The sequence below is a fragment of the Eschrichtius robustus genome, chromosome 15, assembly GCF_028021215.1.
Source record: "Eschrichtius robustus isolate mEscRob2 chromosome 15, mEscRob2.pri, whole genome shotgun sequence".
Taxonomy (NCBI): domain Eukaryota; kingdom Metazoa; phylum Chordata; class Mammalia; order Artiodactyla; family Eschrichtiidae; genus Eschrichtius; species Eschrichtius robustus.
In genome coordinates, this window is record NC_090838.1 from 1,931,501 (window position 1) to 1,954,795 (window position 23,295).

At 55.8% G+C, this 23,295-nt stretch overlaps 1 protein-coding gene across 4 annotated transcripts in view; it reads right to left on the reverse strand.

The window, feature by feature from the left end:
• Positions 1–7,315: 7,315 nt before the first annotated feature.
• EIPR1 (EARP complex and GARP complex interacting protein 1) overlaps positions 7,316–23,295 on the reverse strand; it is an 89,329-nt gene continuing 73,349 nt past the window's right edge. For all 4 annotated transcript variants that reach the window (XM_068564648.1, XM_068564647.1, XM_068564649.1 and 1 more), the window contains 4 exons: positions 13,972–14,108; positions 11,362–11,529; positions 9,978–10,145; positions 7,316–7,878 (listed from right to left, as the gene is read on the reverse strand). In XM_068564648.1, the coding sequence (XP_068420749.1) occupies positions 7,704–7,878; positions 9,978–10,145; positions 11,362–11,529; positions 13,972–14,108 (648 nt within the window). In that variant the 3' untranslated portion in view covers positions 7,316–7,703. The remainder of the gene's footprint in view (positions 7,879–9,977; positions 10,146–11,361; positions 11,530–13,971; positions 14,109–23,295) is intronic.

Genomic DNA, 23,295 nt, shown 5'->3' on the forward strand with positions numbered 1-23,295 from the left:
CTTAATCTTGGGTCTTGAAATATAGCCATGGAGAAATTTGGTTTCAATATGACAAATCTCCAAATTTCCACCTGTATCTCAACTTTCATTTCATGCACATTGATTGCAGCACTTTCTGTTGTAATTCTATTTTATAACAGCTTGTAATTATTTTATGGGTGAATGTCTAACTCTTCATCTCTTCACATGGATTATTTTCTTCAGATTTTGAAGTTCTCTTCTGCTCTATTGTCTGTTTTTCCTCTTGGTTCCTTTAATTTGTGTTTTTTTTTTTTCCAAATAACTCACATCATGAGCAAGACATACTGCTGGGCAATGTGGAGGTTACAAAAACACTGTTAAGAGCTGTTCCTTATCCTCTTGGGCCTTCCAGTGGACTATTCAGGAAAAGTTTTGCAAAGGAAGTGGGATTTGAACTGGATCTTGGAATCTCTGAGAAGTCTGGCTCCAAGCCACGATTCTGCGTCGGCGTTTTCAGGCCAGAGCACGGGTGATGTCAAAGGCCTTAACTGGCAGACCGCGCAGGGAAGCTGCCCTCCCCACACAAGACTTGTACACAGCCAGTTCATCGCAGTCCCCGGAGTTTCAGTCAGGGTCTCAGGCCCCCTGGCTGGCCACGCTCTCCCGCCTGCCAATGCAGGGGACACGGGTTCGAGCCCTGGTCCGGGAAGATCCCATGTGCCACGGAGCAACTAAGCCCGTGAGCCACAGCTACTGAGCCTGCACTCTAGAGTCGCGAGCCACAGCTACTGAGCCCGTGTGCCGCAACTATGGAAGTCCGTGCACCTAGAGCCCGTGCTCTGCAACAAGAGAAGCCACCGCAATGAGAAGCCCGCGCACCGCAACGAAGAGTGGCCCCCGCTCCGCAACGAAGAGTGGCCCCCGCTCGCTGCAACTAGAGAAAGCCCGCGCGGCAACAAAGACCCAATGCAGCCAAAAATAAATAAATAAAATAAATTTATTTTAAAAAATAAAATGACTCGGTTTATAAAGCATACATACATAAATGTGAAAAAATAAGTAAACATAAAATATCAAAAAAAAAAAAGAAAAAAAATGGGGGGACGAGCCCACCTCAGGCTAGATCCACCAGTGAATGAGCTTCATGTTTTGAGTTGTGAGGACTGGGGTCTGTAGCCAACGTTCGCTTTGCCTTGACCTCTGGGGCCCGCCTGACCCGTGCACGGGAGACGCCCACCGCCCCGGACAGGCGTCCCAGCGCGAGTCCGTGCAGAGCCTGTGCGCGTTTGGTCGGCGCCGAATGTGTGCAGGGTGAGCTCTTGGTCCTCTCACATGGGAACAGGCAGCTGCTGTGACGGAGACTGGGGGGCCGGCCCCTCTGAGGGGCCCGAAGGTGCAGCGCGAGGGGTGCCGGCTGGGGGTGCGGGAGCACGCGCTGGGCCTGAACTGCAGAACGACTGGCGGAGGCACCCAGGGCACGGAGGCGGGGCTGGGCTGGAGGAGGCGGGGCCGGGCTGGAGGAGGCGGGGCCGGCCGTGCGGAGCCCAGCAGACCCCGGAGCGACCCTCAGAGTCTGTGCTGAGCACACAGGATGTTGCCAATGCGGGGCTGGACCCGGGCCTCTCAGGGAGTCGGTGCAGCCAGTGGGGTGGAGGGCGGGCAGCCGTCCGCAGGGAGCCAGCAGAGGCCTGGAGCCCGAAGGCTGCTCCAGACACAGGCCCACGAGGCGTCGCGCTCACTCCTCCCCACCCACCGGAGGGAGCCCAGCTGGGCTGTTGAGCGGCTCACGACCTGATGGCACCGTGTTTTAGGAGGCGTGGGGCTGGGTGCAGGGTCAGCCGCGACCTCTGCGCAGCTGCCGGGGCTCCAGGGGACGAGCCTGGGCTGCGGCCGGAGGGAACCCAGGAGCAAGAGGCCTCACGAGAGAAGGACAGGGAGCGGGCAGCCCTGCAGGGGCCACAGGCGGAAGGCCCACCTGGCCCTGCTCTCCTCAGCCCCACCCCAGGGCCCAGCGCCTGCAGTCCCCGTGTCCCCTCAGCCGACACACGTCCAGGCCGAGCCCACTGCCCGTTTGCCCATCCCGGTCCACGTGCCTTGATCTGGTCTCTGCCCACGTTCTTGTCATTCTTTTGTTTTTCTTGTTTTTTCCTGTATTTTGGTCCTTTTGCTTCTCTTCCTCCTTTTCCTGGAATCTTCTCATCGTTTTCTGTGCCGTGTGTTTGCACCTCCGGCCGCAGAGGCAAGGAGGGGGCCCGAGGGCGGGGGAGGGCCCCGGCCCTGCCTGAACCTCCGCTCGGAAGTTGTTTCTTCTGCTGCAGTGAAAAGCTGCTCTGCTAGAGTCCGCCTTAGGGCTGTCCTGCCACTCGGTGGCAGCCCCCCAAGAGCCCACCAAGCACTTAAAGGCAGCCCTACTCCCCCACCCCAGCTTTTCCACCTCCAGATGACATGGCTCTTGCCACGTGTCACAGACTGGGGCCTGCCCTCGGCGCACCCATGGCCCCGGCTGGGCTGCCGCAGCTCCCCGCCAAGCAGGAGGATGGACTCCGCCCTCGTTCATGTGATGCCCCCTCCCCTTCCCCGGCCCCAGGCCCCAGGCCCCCAGCCCTCCAAGGGCAGCTAACTCCCGGGCAGCACACACCACAAAGGGCTGGTGGAAAAGTTTAGGTCCAGAAGCGCACTGTTCTGACCCCTGGCACAGCCCTGGGGTCTCCGTGCAGCCAGGGCCTGGCTTGGTAGGTGCCCGGGGGAAACGGATCACTAATCATGCCCCTGCTTCGTGCAGCCGGACAGGTGACAGGGAGCACGACCTCTCAGGGTGACATCAACCGTACCAAGCGCTGACCCTGCAGTGACAGCCCGCAGGCGGCAGGTAATGGTGCTGCACAGCCGGGCAGGGGGACCAGGCACCTCCTCCCCGACTCCAGGCAGAGGTCCACATCACAAGCCCGGTTCATCTGCAAGGAGGCTTAAACATAACAAAGAATGAACAAGACTGCCCTCCAGCCCTGCCCTCCTGCCCGCTCCATGGAAGGAGGCCCAGAGGCCTAGCTTGGAAAACAATCTGGGCACCGCGTGGGTGCTGGAAATAAAACATGCGTGTTCATCCCAAGCTCCTGACTTATCCCCGCCAGCCCACGTCTCCCCTTTGGTAATCACAAGTTTGTTTTCGACATCTGTAAGTCTGTTTCTGTTTTGTAAATATAAGATAGATAACCAACAAGGACCTACTGTACAGCACAGGGAACTCTCCTCAATATTCTGGAATAACCTATATGAGAAAAGAATCTGAAAAAGAATAAATACATGTATATGTACAACTGAATTACTTTGCTGTACACCTGAAACTAACACAACATAGTAAATCAATTATACTCCAATAAAATTAAAAAAGGATGACACATTTGACTAAATGCAATAAATTTTTGTATAGTAAAAAGACAAAACGAAAAAATTCAATTTATTTGATAAATAAATCCAAATGTGTACATTAAAAAAATAAATAAAAAATGCAAACGTTCTCTCTATATCGTCACATCTACCACACCCTTCTGTCTGGTCCCGGACACGAAGGCCATCAGGCTGCACGCGGTGAAGGAGGGGAGCCCACGAGATGCACGTGGACGGGGAGGCGACCAGGAACCAGGGCTGCCCCAGGCCCCGGCAGAGCGCCATCAGGCCCGTCCACTCCCGGCTGAATCCCTGCACCCAGAGACAGCTCTGCTTACCTCACAAAGACGTGAGCAAGGCGGACCGTGTCACGTACTTGAAAGTGTGCACATTTTACAACACGACTGTTATCTGCACTGACTCACAGGGGACCTACTGGATGATGTGATGGCCATGGGTGTGAGAGCAGCAGCCCTGGGTCTGGGGCTTGGTCCCCTGGTGCCACCGCTTCCCGCAGCCCGATCTCTCTCCCCTCTCGTCCTGCAAACGACCAGCGTTTAAACACGTAGCTGTCCCCCTTCTCGACGCGGACAGCAGCTCTGCGGGCCCCTACCTGCTGCGGGACTGTTCGGAGGCTACCGACACGTCTGCCCGGCTTGTTCCTCCCCATTCTCTCTTGAACCCTCTCCGCCTGCTTCCCGTGAGAGCTGCTGTGTCAGGTTCCCCAGTGACCCCCATGCTGCCAGGCCAATGGACTCTCAGCCCACCTGACGCACCACAGCGGCACTGACAGAGCAGACGGGCTCCCCAGCTTCCAGAACACCCCCCACACCGGGCCCTCCCAGCTCCCGGCGGCCTCTTCCCTCCCCTTGGCTGGATCCCCTGCGCCCCACCTCACGCCGGGGCTCGGCTTCTGGTCTTCTCTCCAGGGACGCCGCTGGCCCAGAGCTCCGCATGCCCGTCCGCACCAGGAACACAGACTCCCACCTCCACTCGCCCAGCCTGGACCCTACCCCACCCATCTCATGTCTCCAAGCATCTGGTTGGCTGGGCCACTAGACCACTTCACAGGCATCTCAAACTCAACAGCCCAAACCCGGCTGCTCATCTTCCCGTCCCACCCCCCACCCCCCGCCGCCTCCTCCTCTGGTCCTTCCTGTCTCGGCCACCGTCCTAGTCGCTCAGACCAACCCCCTGGGCCCTCCCTGGTTCCTCTCTCAGCCTCACACCTACTCTAATCTGTCAGTAAATTCGACGGCTCCATCTGCCAATCCATCCAGAAACCAACCACCTGCCGGCATCTCTGCACCAGCCCAGCCAGCGTCACCGGCATGTCTGTACCCGATGCTGGCTCTCTCGCTGCTGGCTCTCTCGCTGCTCTGCGCCTGCGTCTCCACAGAGACACATTAAATTATGTTCCAGGGCGTTCCGGTCCCTGATAAGATGGAGGAGGCTCTCCGAAAATGCAGCCACACGTGGACAGGACTTATGAACAGCTCTCTCCTGTCATTTTAGGAAAACAGAGGCTTGTTCTCTGGCATCCCAGCCTGCCGGGCAATTTTTGTGCGGGCAAGTGGGACAGTCTGCAGAAGCCTCGGACGGGGGGAGGGACACCTCCTCTCCGACTGCCCGGAGGCTGTGTCCCGGGAGGGGCCCTGCTCCCTCTCTCTGTTCTCCCACCGCTGGCCGGGCGGCTCCGGCAATGGAGACGGTGCAGCAGAACAGGGGGAACAAAGACGCAGTCTGATGTGTAAAAAGGAAAGCACCAGAAAGATCTCAAGAGAGGGAGGAGCTCGTGAAAGCACCCCATCAAGTTGTTCAGGAACTCCTCAGTGATAGACACACAGCTTAGCAGAACAGGACGGTCCAGAGATAGCCCTGCACAAATAGGGCCAACTGACTTTTGACAAAGGAGCGAAAGCAATTCAATGCAGGAACTACGGTCTTTAACAAATGGTGCTGGAATACTTGGATATCTATAAGAAAAAAAAAAAAAAAAAACCCACAACCAAAACCTCACACCTTATTTTAAAAACTCAAAATAGATCACAGCTCCAAATATAAACTGTGAAAATACAACTTTTAGAAGAAACATTGGAGAAAATATTTCAATCTATAGAAAAAAAAAAGTTGGGTAAGTGGGACTTCAACGAAACTCAAAACTTTTGCTCTGCAGAGACACTGTTAAAAGGATGAAAAGAGAAGATAAAAACTGGGAGAAAATATTTGCAAATTACAAAGCTGGCCAAGGACTTCTATCTAAAATATGTAAAGAACGTTCTAAATCTATTGGACTTAAACACAATAATTAACAATCGATGTACCTTTAAAAACAGGCTCCACCAAAGAGGACACACGGGTAGATGGTGAGTTAAGTGCGTGGAAAGCCGTTCCGCATCATTGCAGGGAAGCACAAATGACAGCACCCCATGCCCGTGGGCGGCTGAGAAAGCTGAGCGCCCACCTGCCCCTCGGAACGAAAACCGCGCGGCCCCTCGGGAAGCAGTGCAGCCGTTTCCTCCCATAGAACCCAGCGCTCACACTCGTCAGCGCTGACCCTGAGGCAGGGGCTGCAAACCTTTTTGAAAGGGTTGAACAGCAAAGATTTTAGGCGCTGAGGTCGCCTGGCCACTGCTGCACGTGTGCCGAAGCACATGAGTAAGGGCGGTGCTGCGTGCCAATAAAACTTTATTGACAAAAACAGGTGGTGGCAGGGATTTGGCCCCTGTGACCTCAGACTATAGTTTGCCAACGCCTGCCCTGGAAAATGAAAACTTCTGTTTACACAAACACCCATACACAAAGATTTACAGCAGCCGCCAGGGCTTCCAGCAGGACTGCAGACCCCACATGAGCCCAGAGCTCTGCCTCGGTCGCTGCGGAGCTGGAGCATCTAGCACGGCACCTGGCACACAGGAGGCGCTCAACAAACACCTGTTTGTTGAGGACTTTCATTAGAGCTGTTTTGCAGTCCTTACAAACGCAGGTCTTCCCTGGAAGCAGAAAGGCTGAAGGGCCTTAAACACCACCACCCCCTGCCTGCCCCTCCACCATAGCCCCGTCTGTCCTCCGCTCACCCACGGTCCCCACTCTGCCCACAAACTCTTAGCCCTGAAAAGAAGAAACAAAACCCAGATGCACCTCTCTGGGCTCACAGTGCAGCTAGAAACCACCACACAGACACTCCGGGGATGACAGATGGCTTCAGCGCTTAGAACGAGTCCATTCTTAGGCTGAAGTCCGTTGTGAAAAAAGGACTACGCCTGACAGCCAACTCGGTACAGACGCGACACCTGGGCAGGTGAGGCCACGCCCAGAACAGACCCCTGGACCCACGGGAGGAGGAATAGGGGAGAGTCCCGTGCTCGGAGTTTCAGGATCACCTGACAACGTGGGGTTTCAACGGGTAAGCGTGCTGGGTGACCCGGGAACACGCGCGTGACCTCCAGGTGATGAGGATGCCAGCGGCGTAGAGGGGCAGGACCCACTGGGGCACCACGCCCGGGGACGGGGCCCAGGGCCGGCAGGACCCAGTGGGGCACCACGCCCGGGGACGGGGCCCAGGGCCGGCAGGACCCACTGGGGCACCACGCCCGGGGACGGGGCCCAGGGCCGGCAGGACCCACTGGGGCACCACGCCCGGGGACGGGGCCCAGGGCCGGCAGGCCCCACTGGGGCACCACGCCCGGGGACGGGGCCCAGGGCCGGTAGGCCCCACTGGGGCACCAGGCCCGGGGACGGGGCCCAGGGCCGGCAGGACCCAGTGGGGCACCACGCCCGGGGACGGGGCCCAGGGCCGGCAGGAGACCCCTGGTCACTGACAGCGCCGGGGCTCCCCCAGGCCACGGCCCGAGCGCGGGCAGGTCAGGACCAGGACAAAGCACGGGAGGCCCGTCTGCCTTTTTTCTGGGCCAGGACGGAGAAAATGAACAGAGACCGGGTGATGGGGCCATACCGGGGGCAGAGCTCCTGAAGAAAGAGCTGGAGGCCATGCGGCGTGGCCCTGCTCCTTTTATTTCATTTTCCATCTTGAGAGAAAGACGAGCCAACATCATGGAAACAAATCGCAGTGAGACTCCTGACACCCCTAAAAGCGAGAGGGGAAGCGGGCAGTGACCAGGCAGAGGCCAGCCTGCGGGGGGGCCCCAGCGCGGTCTGGGGACGGGGTTGCTGCTTCCGTCAAGGGGAGGCGTCAGGTGTCAGCGGTCGGCCGGCAGGCGCTCCGTCATTATTCACGGGTGCTCGCGTCAGGGGAGCGCGATGCCGGTTCTCCCAGACGGGGCTCTGCCTGGAAAGCCAACGCCCGCCACACGGCTGCCCGCGGCGGGGAACCTGCCCAAGGACGGCCTGGCGGGTCAGAGCAGTATGTGGTACTTCAGCGCCCGGGGCACCCTGTTGATGACCAGCCTCCCGTCGTAGCTCAGGGAGGCGAAGAGCCAGGGGTCGGCGGAGGACCAGTCCACGGCGTACACGCTGTCCTCGTGCTCCTCGTAGGTGGCGATGACGCTGTCCTGTGGAGGCTCCTGGTTCCTACAAGGCACCAGAGACACGCGTGCGTGAGCGAGGCGGGCGCCCGGCCCGGCGGTGGCAGCAGGCCTGGTCTCTCACCTGCACGATGGGCGGTTCCCAGGAGCCGAGGGGGCCGACGGGGGCGCCCCCGCAGGAGCCCAGCGCCGTCCTGTCCCCAGCCGTGGGGCTCCAGGGCTCGTGGGGAGCCCCCTACCGCCTGACGCCTCCCTCCTCGGCTCTGGAGCAGGACGTGCTCGGGCTCGGGGGACAGTGGCTGGGGAACACTCACGGGGCTAAGTGGACAGCGGCCAAAGCTCCTGTGACGTCTGCCAGAGGGACCTGGGCACCGGCCAGCACAGCCCCTGGGGTGGGCGTGGGGAGCCCTGCTCAGGACGAGGGTGAGGAGCTGGAAGGCCGGCAGGTCCTGGCCTGGGCTGTGACATCTCCCGGCACCCCGTTCAAATGGGAGTCACTCGCCCCTTCCCTGGGACGCCTGTCCGGGCGGTGCTCACGTGCACGGCCCTGCGTGGGAGCTCGCGGAGCCGGGCTGCCCGCCTGGGCCTCCGAGATCACAGGCCTGCCATGCGCCGGGCTGCTTCTCCATCCAGCAGGGCCTCCTCGGCACTTTTCTCCCCATTTCGTGACTCTCTCTACCGGAGGAGCTCTCAGCAATCTGGGACTCTTCCCAGGAGACACCCCGCCCCATGTGCCCCCTGGCTCGGACCCTCACGCATCCCACGGCCCGACCCTCCCAGGAAGCCAGCCTGCGGTGGCCAGCGAGCACCCGGGTACAAACACCGCATACAAGTCCTCAGGGGACTCCCATTCTCCTGAACTCACTGAGACATGGGGACCAACCCCAGGAGCAGGCCTGCGGGAAACCGTGGAGGCACCTCGCGCCAGTGCCATTGCCCGGCACGCCTGCCGGCCACACGCGCCTTCCTTCCTAGTGAGCTTCTCTGAAGCCGCCCGCGTGCAGGCAGGACCCCTGGATTAACACACGGGGCCAACGAAGGGGCCACCAGCTCTGTCCCCTGTACAGATGGGGCTCGGACGCCTGCGTGGCCGTGAGAAGCGAGGACAGTAGAAAACACCCAAGCCCTGCACGTGGCAGGTCGCCGGACTGAAGCCGCTGCAACTGTATCTAAATACCGAGTTTGAACAGAAAAATGACTGCGTCAAGAGAGACAGCCGGTAGACTGTCACCAGCCAGCTTCTCACACAGGAACTCTAGGCTCAACTCAGGTGGGCAGAGGAAGAAATCAGACAGCAGAACAGTGTGAAGAGTCTCCGAACAGAACGACAAACCCCTCTCGTATTTTACGGCTCAGACCGCTCGGCTCGACAGGGTTTTATCCCAGAACCTCCCCCTCCCCCCCCACCCCGGAGGCGGGAGACTCGACTCCACGGTAGCGTCTGAGTCACAGCAGGAAGCAGCCGCCACACACGGAGGTGCATCTGCTCCAGGAACAAGACGTGTCTCCTTTACACCCACGTTGCTGACAAAGGACACGGGCTCACCCCGCCCCCGCTGCCCTGGACCAGGCCGCCCTGTGTGAGCCCCGAACCCCAGGACCCCACAAGTCTCGGGGCGCGACCCCACTGTGAAGAGAGAGCCCCCAAGCAGAGCAGTTAGGATTGGAGAGAGCGTGGAAAATACTCAGCCGAGACGGTGAGGCTGTGGGAACAGGCAGCGAGGTTTCCCGCACGGCGCCCAGCGTCTCGGGGGAAGCAGTGCGGGGGGGCCGGGCCGGGTCTGGGCCCGAGGTCCCCGCCTTGACACCTGCCAGCGAGGGTGGCCAGTCCACGACCCGATCCAGGACGGCACGGCGAGGAGGGACGCCCGCCACTGCCTCTCCCACAGGGTGTCACGAGGGCCGGCGGAGGTCACTTCTCACTCCCCAGGGCTGCAGACGGGCCACGGTCCTTACAACCTCACATGTGACGCTCAGTAAGAATGTGGACAGACACGCGTTTTAGAGGCCACAGCGGACGGCGCGGCTGCCCTACCCGACTCCACGGCCCGCAGCCCGCACCTGCCGGGTGGACACGCCCGACACCAGCCACAGGGACCGAGCCGCGCCCACGCACCGAGGGCCGCCCGCACCGGGAGCGCTTACTTCTCCTCCGGACGGCGCTCCTCCTGGTCACTCAGGTCGTCGTCGTCCACCAGGTGGCCGAAGGGCTCGGAGGAGATGGACGCCATGTTGGAAAGGACGACCCTGCCGTCACTGCTGCCCGTGAGGACCAGCTGGTCGTGGGAGTGGTTGTAGCGGACGCTCCACACCCTGCGGGGGACAGGGAGGCCGGGTCCCAGCCACTCGTCTGTCCCTGGGCGGCCTCCAGCAGGGGCAGGCTCGTGGCACGGCTCTGACACCCTAGAAATCCCAACTAACGGAGACCAAATGGTAGCACAGACCCCGGGGGGAGGTTTACCGCTCAGGAGCCACACAGGCTTTCCCGAATTCTACAGGCAAAGACTGCCCAAGAGGCAAAATACGGACTAGAGAGAACCTGTGACATAGGTCAAACCCCAGGGCAGCCTCCCAAGGGCTGCCCTCTGGTCGGGTCACTAGGCCCAGCTTCCTTCTGACCCACAGGCCCAGGAGCTTGCTGAGCTGGGCCGCCCGCCAGCAGACCCAGGGGACAGCGGAGAGCCGGACTGCCGCTCGGGGCCAGGGGATGGAGCTTCTCCCCGGACCGCAGGAATTACAGCCACTCACTGAAGCTGTCCAACCCATACTCCAGCATTCAGGTGGAAGTACACACACACACACACAGATATGCACACGCACACAAGTACACACACACACAAGCATACACACCCATACGCATGCACAAAGAAGCGTACATACACACACCAGTACACACGAACATGCACACATACACAAGCACACGCATGGAGACAAACACACAAGCACACACACACATACATACAAGCACACACAAGCATGTACACACAACATGCTTTATTTGAATGAAAACTGGCTCATACTACGCACGATTTTCTATGACTTGATCTCTCTCACTTAGCAAAGAGTAGCCAGCACATGGTATGTACATAAAAACAACGTCTCCGGGAGAGTGGCCAGTCCTGGGCACTCTGCACGTCCCTACACACAGCCCTCTGAGAGCAGCGTCCCCGCTGCAATGACGCCACTGGACGGACTTAACCAATCCCCTGCTGCCAGGCGCTGGGCAGTTCCCAGCCTCCCTGCACCGTGCACAGGGCCACGTGAACATCTGTGCACGTTCACGTCTGCCTAGTTGAACCGGCACTATTTCAAGAGAAAACAGAATCTAGTGTTTTTCTTCTTTTCCTATGCTTACGAATCACAAACATTCAGATTTGGAATTAGTGTTTCTTTAGGAAAAATAAAACGGGGTTGATTGAATGATTCACAGCAGCACAAACTAAGCTGGTTTGTGCCTTTCCAAACGGTGAAGTAATGAGCAAAATACATTGCCTAAGCCCCTCCCCCAAGCGGCCCGCCAGAAACGCACCAATGGGAGTGCTCCTCCAGCGTCCTGACGGGCTCGGTGACGTTGCGGGTGTCCCAGAACTTCACCCTGCAGTCGTCCCCGCAGCTGGCCAGGTAGTACTGCTTGTTGGGGTTGAAATCCAGGTCCCGCACCAGCTGGCCGTGTGCGCTCTCAATGCAGTAGATTTGGCTGTGCAGGGGCGGAGGGGGGTGGGCACAGGGAAGAGGTGGGACGAGGGAAGCCAGTGACTGCCCCCTGCACCTTCTCCCGGCCCCCATCCAGCGCAGGCTCCAGGCGGGCGCTCCTGTGCGCAGGCCACGCCTGCGCCCCTGCAGAAGGGTGGCTGGTCGGCGGCTCTCAACGGTGTGACCTGGAATCTTGAGGGTGAGAGCGATCCGGAGGGACGAGACTGCCACAGAGAAGCAGAGACAGACTCCGGACAAAAAGGCTGACCAGCGTCCGGAAGGACGCAGTGAGACAGGAGAAGGAAAAGGGAGGGGGGTGGAAAGTGGAATACAGCGCTGGTGGTGTCGGGAGATAGAGACAAGGAAGGAAAAGTTGGGAAAGCTATAGAGACACCGAAGGAAACAGTGCTCGTCACGGCTGGGCCTGTGCCTCATCCTCGCACACAACCCGGCTACCGACACTGGGCGGGGGTGGGCGCGGGGGCCGCATCGGCCACACCGCTGCTCAGAGCTCACGCGTGCCCGTACATGTGCGTGCTTGCACGTGTGTACACAGTGCACACGCATGCACACACCGGCCATACACACATGCACACGCATGGGTACCTGTGCCCACACATGCACGTGTACACACCCACACGTGTGTGCACCAGTGTGCACAGAGGTGCGGGCACACATGCACGCATAGACCTAACTGAAGCCCCACCATCCACCTCCAGGCTGCTCCTTGCAGGGTGTGGAATCAGAATATTCCATCTCCTACAGCGACCCCCTCTGATATCACAAACGCAAACCAGAGGTGCAGGTCACCTGAGGCAGGACAGTGGCTTCAGACGAAGAGCTTGTGTCCCAGCAGGATGGACAGGGGCCCCCGCCAGGCCCACAGTCGGCCCCGCGAGACACCCCGTCCACTCTGCCCTCTCCACTTCCTCCCTCGGCTGTGACTTCACCTCTCCTGCAAACACTGGACCTCGTGCTCTGCACGGCTCCTACTGGGACTGCTCCCGTAACCAGCTCCCTCTCCCGGCACCGAGGTCTCCACAGTCCCATCTCACGCCAGATGACCTCAGTCCTTTTCATCTTTTCTCCCATGTTGGGTTTTCTGGCCCCAAACCACTTTTAAATCTTGAACTGGTTTTTACATCCTGAACCTTCCCAGTAGCCTAATATTTTTTCCTAAAATAAGATACCCGAACCTTAAGATCTTCCGAGTGAAACAGAGAAATGAATAAAATTAAGCCCAGCAAGGTCCTAGGGAGCTGGGGGGAGTCACACAGGCACAGAGTATCGACTCAGGCTTTCCTGGGGCTCTGGGGGCGGCGATCTGAATACAAAAGCACAGTACGTTCCAGAAGCAGCACTGAGAGCACCAACACCCGGGCTGTTTGCAGAAGAGACACAACGCCCAGGAGAAGAGCCCACGGGTCGCCTGCTGCCCATCCCCCCAGGGACGGCGGGCAAGGGGGCAGCAGGGTGCTGCCTCCCAGGGCCCCTCCTGCCCCCTGGCTTTGGGGTTTGTAATGTCAGTCTTCAAGGTTCTCGTCTAGATACCGAAATCTTCACATCCTTCAAAGAACAATGAAAACGGGAAAAGATAGCCACAGGCCCTGGAGGAATGGATTCCAGTCCCACATCCAAGCCCACAGCTTTCAGCTTCTGATAGGAAACCCAACAAACCGCCCCCCCCAGCACCCGGCACAGACACACACACACACACACACACACACGTCGAATACTGATTACCCCCTGCGCTTTCAGAGGGGCCGTGGACCTAGATTTAAAGCTGGGCACCCGCCCTCGAAGGCAACATGAGCTATTTCACGACATCCGTCTTTGCAGCTTAGTGATAAATTACCGTGTGCTGAGGGGATAAACTGTATCTTAAAAAAGACTGCAGGGCCCTGTTGCCATGACAACAGTGTGCACACCGCCACTCCTTCGCCGTCAACACCACACCTGGCACAGAAAAGCGGCTCTCCTGTGTCCCATTAGAAGCGCTAGCTGTGCGTATAATGACTTAAATGACAAACTATGATTACCCCATGGGTGTGCATCTTGAAGGTGCAGAGATGGTCAAGCTCCACATGCTTAACCAGGGGACGGCAGCCCTCACCCTGTGGTCGCCGACCATGGAGACCGAGAGGCTGCGGTCACCACCTCAGGCCTGAGCTGCTACAAAAGCCTGAGCTTGATCTCCACCGGAGACCACCGCTGCCGCCGAAGGGCACCCACAGGAACAAGACCACCGGGGCGGGGCGCAGACCCACAGCACGGGCGCACTCAAGATGGGGCGGAGAAAGAGGACGAGGCGTACGACTTCCCACAATACCGAGGCCAGCACAGACAAGCCACGTGGCCTCAGCACACGAGCCCCGGTGGATGGGCGTGGGGGGGCAGGGAGGGGAGGGGCCTTCGGGGCGTGGCCCGGGCCCGGGCCGTCACTGACCTCATGGTCCGCGTGTCCCACCCTCGGACAGCCGTGTCGTTCGCCGTGGCCACCTGGGTGCAGTTGTGATGCGGGCTCCACCGCCCCGTTGTGAACTTCAGCTGTCCCTTCCCTTCCAGGGATGCCGAACTGGCCAGCTGCAAATTGGGTGATGTTTTCAAAGGAAGAAGAAAACACAAGTAATTTGAACTCTATTCAGAGCATTTAAGAGGATATCTTGTACAGGCTATCGTTGAAGATAATTACTGAAAATAATTAGGAAGCTCTGTCTTTGTTTCCTTCCCTTAGAAGGCAAGAATGCTTGAACCTTATTTGGAAAAAAAAAATATAAAACTGAACGCAGCAAAAAATAGAAGGCACGTTAATAGAGCCTCTATTAGACAGGACTGGCCAGTGTGGGATTAGGGAGAATCTGCTCGAACCTTAAGACAACACACGCAGCAGCTCCAACATCTGGCTTCCTCCAACAACAAGGACGAGGCCAGCCGGTCTGCACGGCCCGCCCCAGGTGGAGAAGGACAAATGGCTGCAACCCACCCGGACGTGTGCTCAGACGCGTGCCCTCCCCTCCCTGCCGCGAGGATCTCGGCGTCCGTTACACGGGGGTTAACTAAACCCCAACAGGTAACGGACGGCGGAGACCCTCGAGACCACCAGCACAGTTGAGGCCGGGCCCTGGTGTGAGCCTGGGAGAAGGGCCCCCTCCGCCCCCGACCCCACTGCCCCACCGGCCCTCCCACTTGCCACCTGCGATCTTATGCACAAAAGCCTATCACGCGGTGGCATCTGAAGGTAGGAGGGCTCCGGGCTCGTCCGTGGCCCTCAGGTCACTCGACCCTCCGTGATTCACTTCACTTTACCCTGAACACCAGCCTCGCCCTGCGGACCCTCTGAGAGGGACCCGGGCACGGCCGTGGCTCAGGCCACCTGGGCAGAACCGGGCCTGAGCTAGCCTGGCGGAGAGGGCCACGTCTGGGACCCAAACCCAGGGCCGTCCCAACGCCTCCCCTCCAGGCCAGCACCCTCACGGCCACCCACGGAGCGCCCACGCCCAACACCCCACGAGGGGGCCCCACGGGGGACCCCACTGACCCTCAGACTCACCCCCAACCTCCCGGAGGACGTGGACCGGCTCAGCCGGGTGGGGAGCCCGCCGGGAGGGGTCAGCACGGGCCGAGGGGCTGGGGGCGGCGGAGGGGCTGCTCCTCTGATGACAGGCAGGGGCCCCACCCCTTTTCCCCTGCATCAGGGGCCACGGCTTCTCCTTCTCTCGTCATCTGAGCAGCAGAGGCAAGTCAGCCCAGGAGCAGGGGTGCCGTCGCCTTCAGGGGCACGTGGGGGGCACAGAGCGTGGACAGGTCACAGGGAGGAGGCCCGGCCCCCAGGCAGGACGCAGAGGGGACCACACGGCGCGGCCACTGCAAAGCCACGGAGGAGAAAGGGACGGTGGCAGGAGCCTCACGACGCAGGACCTGGACTCTCAACCACAAGGGACGGCCCGTGAGAGCCGGTGTGGGCAGAGGGCATCTCGGCCCTGCCCGCAGCAGCGACAGGCACAGCCTCCCGAGGAGCGGCGGCACAGAGCCCGATACCCTGAAATGGGCCTAAAGCGAGCATCAGACAAACAGGGGGAGCTTTTCCACACTGGGCTTTGGCTTTTCCAGCTGTGGCTGGACGTTTAACATCCACATTGACAGCACCAACCAAGAAACAGTTTTATGGCCTCTCCTTTAGGAAAAAAAAAACTAGCCAAAAGAAACATGTACAGGTGCCATTTCAGTTTACTGAAGACTAGTTTAGTGTCAACAATCAGGTACATAAAACGGTTGAGTATACAACTCAGCCATAAAAGAGCGAAATTCTGCCTTTTGCAGCAACATGGATGGTCTTGGGGGGTATCATGCAGACAGAGAAAGACAAATACTACATGATATCACTTATATGTGGAGTCTAAAAAATACAGCAAATGAGTGACTATAACAAAAAAGAAGCAGACTCATGGGTATAGAGAACAAACTAGGGGCTACCAGTGGGGAGAGGGAAGGGGAGCGACAATATAGGTGTAGGGGATTAAGAGGTACAGACTATTATGTATAAAATTAAGCTACAAGGATGTAGTGTACAACACAGGGAATACAGCCAGTATTTTATAATAACTATAAATGGAGTATAACCTTTAAAAATTGTGAATCACTATATTGTAAACCAGCTATACTTAAAAAAAGGTTCAGTATATTTTCTAACTAATCAACATTCAGTGTTCTAATTAATTTTCTATCAAACACGTGGATTCATTATCAAACTCTTCAGAAGCATAAACACATAAAGGTCCCATCATCAGAAGACAGGCGCTATAAACCCAGCAGACTGAATTCTCGAAGAGGCTGGTGTGAGAAGCACCATAAAGTGTGCCAAGTGGGGAAAATCCGTAACAGTGCGCGAAGCACCCAGGTCGAATCCTAACAAACGACGCTGCCAGCAAAGCTCTCTGCACTTGCTCTCCTCTGACTCCATCAGGGCTCCAGCAGAAGTTAAACCAGCAAAACTTAACAAGCACTGTCTGCTTCCAAAACCCACACTGAGGAACAGCCCGCGAGGAAGCCAGGCCCTGGGTCCAACCGCATCCTGCCACAATCACGCCCGTGAGCTCAGGAGCAGGTCCTCCCGGTAGAGCCCTCGGATGAGACCCCAGCCCCACCGACACCTGGCCTGCGGCCTCATGAGAGACTCGAGGTTGCAGACTCTTGACTGTCCCCGCAGAAACCACGTGATGGCCGCGGCGGGCAGCGGGAAGCGCTAGCTGGCTGGTCATTTGTTAGGAAGCACAGATAACTGATAAGGTGTTAACCTGAGGCAGCGGAGACTCCGAATAAACTCAGCAGCTGAGAGACGGCCCCTGCCCAGCCCCCTACTTCACAGAGAGGGTAGGTGCCTCGCCCTGGGCCACACAGCCGTGGTGCAGAACAGGACCAGCTCCAGTTCCAGCTCCACTGCACACCCTAGTGCAGGAAACACCAGGGCAACGAAACGCCATGCCCACAGGTGCCGAGAAGTCTGCAAGGTAGATTTTAATGAAAACCTGGAAGAGATCTCACCATCCATTTTTAAGGTGCTACTCAGGGCAGCCAGCATGGTGCAAGCTGTAAGGTTAATCAATCACTGTTTCTGGTTTCCTGGTGACACGGAGACAGAACTCAGCAAGAACTGCAGAGGGTGCGATGCACACGGTACTCCGCTTCCCAGCATTAAAGAGAAATATTCAGTGCTTCCCAGCCCAGAAGGAATGATTAAAGGCTCCCCAGATCCTCTCTGAAGGAGTAACCGGTGCAGGACAAGAGCGAGAGAGGAGCCTTCTATGAACAAAATGCTGTGACTGGAAGCTTCAGAGCAGTTCAAGGGAGGCAGGATGTTTCCAAAGACCAAAGCTGCACCCGCTGCCACCAAGCCCCACGGCGCCGACAGGGGACCAGACCTGGGGAGGGGCAGGCCAAGAGGACGCGGGACTGAGCACGTGCTCCTCAGCACCAAGGGTGATGCAGGACCAGAGGGGACAGCGAGTGCCACCGCACCCACTCTGGAAGGAGAGCCTCGGCGAAGCAACAGCAGGGCTTCAGCTTTTCGAGCGTAGGAGACATAAAGTGTCCACACGGACAAGTCCACCGCGTGCCCCGGCCCAAGCTGCCGGGAGACAGCAGCTTGTCACACAGCAGACGCCACCACCACCGGAGCCTCTCTTCCCGTCAGACCCCGCAGAGCCCCCGGGGACTGAGACGGCCCTGAGCCAGGGCTGACGGGCTTGCTCCCCTTGCCAAAGACGGGTTTAGACCTGGACACACAGTCGTGCCTGAAAAGGGGACAGAGGGACTTCCAGGAAAGGCTTTCCTTACAAACCAAGGGAGACGTGGGAAGGAAATCTGCTTTCTCCTTGTGGATGTGGTGGGAATCTGGATGTGATGCCTGGAACCGCTGCAGTCACCTTGCGGTCATGACGGGGGACAGCAGTGACACGTGGACATGGCAGAGCAGAAACATGCAGAGTATCTGGGTCCTCTGCTGTTGAGACACTGAATTAACCAACCCCAGAGGGGCTTTGTTTCCACGTTTCTTGTTACAGCAGATGATTAAACCTCCTCTTTATCTAAGTCACTTCTTAAGTCCTGCAGCCAAATGCATTCTAACCGACACACCCACGATGCCCGATGCTCAGTTGTAATCCACTTGTGGAGACCGCGTATTCTAGCCGCTTAATCTGTCCACGCATCCATGCATCCCTCCATCAGGCCTGTATCGACCGCTCCCAGCGCACCAGGCACCATGGGGGATGTTGTCCTCACATAATGTTACTGTTAAACTGCCCTACTCTACAGATGTGGATGCTGGGGCTTGGACGGCCAAGCAACTCGCCCAAGGTCACACTGCGAGTGGGACTTGACTCAACTGTCAGTGTTTCTCCCATGTCCACGTGTCCCCAGTCCCCCACGTCCCCTTAGCCGCTGGCCCACGCCTGCCCCAGCCTATTCCAGGAAAACCTGAACATCTGAATTAAAGGCTCATCTGCACACTACAGCCCCTGTAACTGGTGGCAAACTACAAAAAAGCAGAGACAATATCTCCGTATTTGTCACACCCCAGGATGTGTGGCCACGGCAGGCATTCAACCCCAATGTCAGTGACAAGCACGTCAGCCCTCCCAGCTCAGCAGCTGCTTTTTCTCACACACTCTTAGTTTCTAAATGTACATTTACTCTTTCTTATAGAAAGAAGTCTTTTGCGAGCTCAGGGAACACTTCCTAGCTAAACACCTCCGTTCAGCCCATTCTGCATCTAATGATTTTTTCCAAGATCCACCTGGAAGATTAAAAACTACTCATTGTCTCCAATATTTACAAAACCAAAAGGCATATGCAGCTATTAAGCTATGATATTAAGACATGTTACTAAATCCATGTTTTCTTAGAGGTCATGGCTTCTTTTTTTTAAGCAAATATCCTAAAACATAAATTCAAATGACTGCTGTCTGAGAGCTGTGGCTCTAAAGGTATTATTATGGTAACAATGCAGACACTGCTCAAAATATTTTGGAATACCTTTTTACGAGTCGCACAAGAAAACCAGTTTTCTGTCCATGAACAGAGGAATGGATAAACAAGTTGTGGTATATATACACACACAATGGAATATTACTCAGCCATTAAAAAAGAACAAAATAATGCCATTTGCAGCAACATGGATGGACCTAGATGTTATACTGAGACGTAAGTCAGACACAGAAAGACAAATATCATATGATATCACTTATATGTGGAATCTAAAAAAAAGGGTACAAATGAACTTATTTACAAAACAGAAGTAGAGTCACAGATGTAGAAAACAAACTTATGATTACCAGGGGATAAGGCAGGGGAGGGATAAATTGGGAGATTGGGACTGACAAATACATGCTACTATATACCAAATTTGTATGGAAACACAAAAGACCCCAAAGAGCCAAAGCAATCTTGAGAAAGAAAAATGGAGCTGGAGGAATCAGGCTCCCTGACTTCAGACCATACTACAAAGCTACAGTAATCAAGACAGTACGGTACTGGCACAAAAACAGAAATATAGATCAATGATACAGGATAGAAAGCCCAGAGATAAACCCACGCACCTATGGTCGCCTAATCTATGACAAAGGAGGCAAGAATATACAATGGAGAAAAGACAGTCTCTTCAATAAGTGGTGCTGGGAAAACTGGACAGCTACATGTAAAAGAATGAAATTAGAATACTCCCTAACACCATACACAGAAATAAACTCAAAATGGATTAAAGACCTAAATGTAAGGCCAGACATTATAAAACTCCTAGAGAAAAACATAGGAAGAACACTCTTTGACATAAATCACAGCAAGATCTTTTTTGACCCACCTCCTAGAGTAATGAAAATAAAAACAAAAATAAACAAATGGGACCTAATGAAACTTAAGAGCTTTTGCACAGCAAAGAAAACCATAAACGAGACGAAAAGACAACCCTCAGAATGGTAGAAAATATTTGCAAATGAAGCAACTGACAAGGGATTAATCTCCAAAATATACAAACAGCTCATGCGCTCAATATCAAAAAAACAAACAACCCAATCCAAAAATGGGCAGAAAACCTAAATAGACATTTCTCCAAAGAAGACATACAGCTAGCCAAGAGGCACATCAAGAGAACGTCACTAATTATTAGAGAAATGCAAATCAAAACTACAATGAGGTATCACCTCACACCAGTCAGAATGGCCATCATCAAAAAATCTACAAACAGTAAATGCTGGAGAGGGTGTGGAGAAAGGGAACCCTCTTGCACTGTTAGTGGGAATGTAAATTGATACAGCCACTATGGAGGATAGTATGGAGGTGCCTTAAAAAACTAAGAAAAAAAGAAAAAGAAAACTAAGAATAGAACTACCATATGACCCAGCAATCCCACTACTGGGCATACACCCTGAGAAAACCATAATTCAAAAAGAGTCATGTACCCCAATGTTCACTGCAGCACTATTTACAATAGCCAGGACACGGAAACAACCTAAGTGTCCATCAACGGATGAATGGATAAAGAAGATGTGGTACATATATACAATGGAATATTACGCAACCATAAAAAGGAACAAAATTGGGTCATCTGTAGAGATGTGGATGGACCTAGAGGCTGTCATACAGAATGAAGTAAGTCAGAAAGAGAAAAACTAATATCATATATTAATGCATGTACGTGGAATCTAGAAAAATGGTACAGATGAACCTATCTGCAGGGCAGGAATAGACACAGATGTAGAAAACAGACATGTGGACACGGAGGGGGGAAGGGGAGGGTGGGACAAATTGGGAGATTAGGATGGACATACATACACTACCATGTGTAAAACAGATAGCTAGTGGGAACCTGCTGTATAGCACAGGGAGCTCAGCTCGGTGCTCTGTGATAACCTACATGGGCGGGATGGGAGGGGAGAGAGGTTCAAGAGGGAGGGGATATATGTATACATATAGCTGATTCACTTCGTTGTACAGCAGAAACTAACACAACATTGTAAAGCAACTATACCCCAATAAAAAAAAAAGATAACTAGTTAGTACCTACTGTGTAGCACAGGGAACTATACTCAATACTCTGTAATGGCCTATACGGAAGAAGAATCTAAAAAAATTTTTAAAAGAGTAGATATATGTATAGCTGATTCACTTTGCTGTACACCTGAAACTAACACAACATTGTAAATCAACTATACTCCAATAAAAATGAAAAAAAAAAGAAAGAAAGAAAACCAGTTTTCAGAGAGTTTGAACATGGTTTCCACTAACTAGCTTTACATTATAAAGCTTGCTTAACTATCTTATTTACTAGATTTTGCTCCAAATAACTTTTGACTGTTTCCCAAAATCCAATCCACGCTCACAGGACAAAATGCTGCTGCCCAGCCAAGACACGCAGATTCCAAGCGCAAGCTCTGCAGGAGTGCCGGCTGGGCACGTGTGCACGAGAGGCCCTCAGTACACGCCTCTGTGGGACGACGGGGCAGAGCGGGCCTGAACTGCAGACCCACATCTGTCACCCAGGCCACCTTCAGAAAGTCCCTTGCTTCCTGAGCCTCACTCTTCTCACCTGTGAAGCGAGGGGTCAGATTACACGATCCAAGGTCTGTGCCTCTCTTTAAAGGAGCTACTTTAAAATGAGTGAGCAAGGGCGGGCTGTTGCAGCCTCAGTGGGTCCTGGCTACGCCTGCACAGTGGGTCCAGGGAGCCCCCGTGGCCCCTCGTCAGCCCCCAGCCAGCGATGTCCCCCAGGCGCCTGGGGCGGCAGGACTTTCCTCTCTCGTTAGAGGCAAGAGCTGTCACGCCCTCAGGCATCACAGACATCGTGGGGAGGGAAGTGAGGAGCCCAGAGGAGGGCTGTGACCTTCAAATTCCCTTCAGGGACGTCTGCGGCTGGGAGGGCGGTGCGGGGGGGGGGGGGGGGGGGGTGGCGGATGCACTTTTCTTTATAGCTCCCACCAAGTGCAGCAAAAACCCGGGACTTTATACACAGAACAAACACAGGTGGGGAACAGGCTGACCAGGGAGGGCCCTGGGGCACGAGGAACACACAGTGTCGAGGGTCTGTGTCTTCTCTCCCCCATGGGCCCCAACCCAGAAACACCCCTGGGGACAGACCCCCAAAGCTCCAGGAACGCTGCTCCCTGCAGCCCAGGGGCCAGGAAGGGCAGCCCCGAGAGACAGGAAACTTCTCGACAACTGCTCTGCTCCAGACAGACACCCCACCCAGGACAGCGAAGGCCCCGAGACTCTGTCCTCGCCTGAGCCCCCAGAGAGGGTACAGCCATTGTCTACCAACACCGATTCATGATGGACCATGGCTGAAATGTAAAATGCAAACTGTAAAACCCTTAGGGAAAACACAGGAGAAAACCTTCAAGATCCAAGGCTGTTCACAGAGTCCTCAGACCTGACACCCAAGGCACAATCTGTAAAACTCACACACTGAACTTTATCAAAATGAAGAAGCTTGCAGACAATGTAATATCTCTCAGCGCTAAAAACACACGAACTGTCAGGCCATGAAAAGCCACGGAGGAACCTTACATGCAATGACTAGAGAAAGAAGCCGGCCTGTAAAAGCTACACCCTGTATGACCCCAGCTCTAGGACACTCTTCAAGAGGCAGAACTGCAGGCGCAGTAAAAATATCAGTGGTTGCCACAGGCTTAGAGGGAGGGAGGGCTAGTGGAGCAGAGGATTTTTAGGGCAGTGAAGACACCCTGTATGAATCTGTAATGGTGGATACACGTCAGCACACGTGTCCAAATCCGCAGACACAGGGCCACAGGTCAGTGTGGGCTCGTCACTGTAGTGACTGCCCCGTCTGCCGGGGGCCGTGCAGGGAGGTATGGGGAATCCCTGCACCTTCCCCTCAGATTTGCTGTGAACCTAAAACTGCTCTAAAAGATAAAGTCTGCTGAAAAAAGAAAAACCTCAGCCCTGCAAATAAGAAGGGAGGCGACACCAGGACCTGCTTCCCCAGCGGGACCAGGGGCTTGAGTGACAGAAACGCACCCTCATCTAGGGCTTCTGTCCAGACCCCTGCTGTCTGGGGGGCGGGAGTGAGGCCCTGGTCCTGGGGCGTCCGCAGGATGGGCGTGTCCACGACCATCAGGGCGAGGCAGAGACGAGCCCCCAGGCGGGGCCACGTGGCCTTGGCTGCACTGCGGGCACCCAGCCTGCCAGGACCGCACTGCGGGGTCTGACCGGGGGCCCGCTGAGCAAGCCTCCCTCCTCTCTGTGGCCACACTCGGAG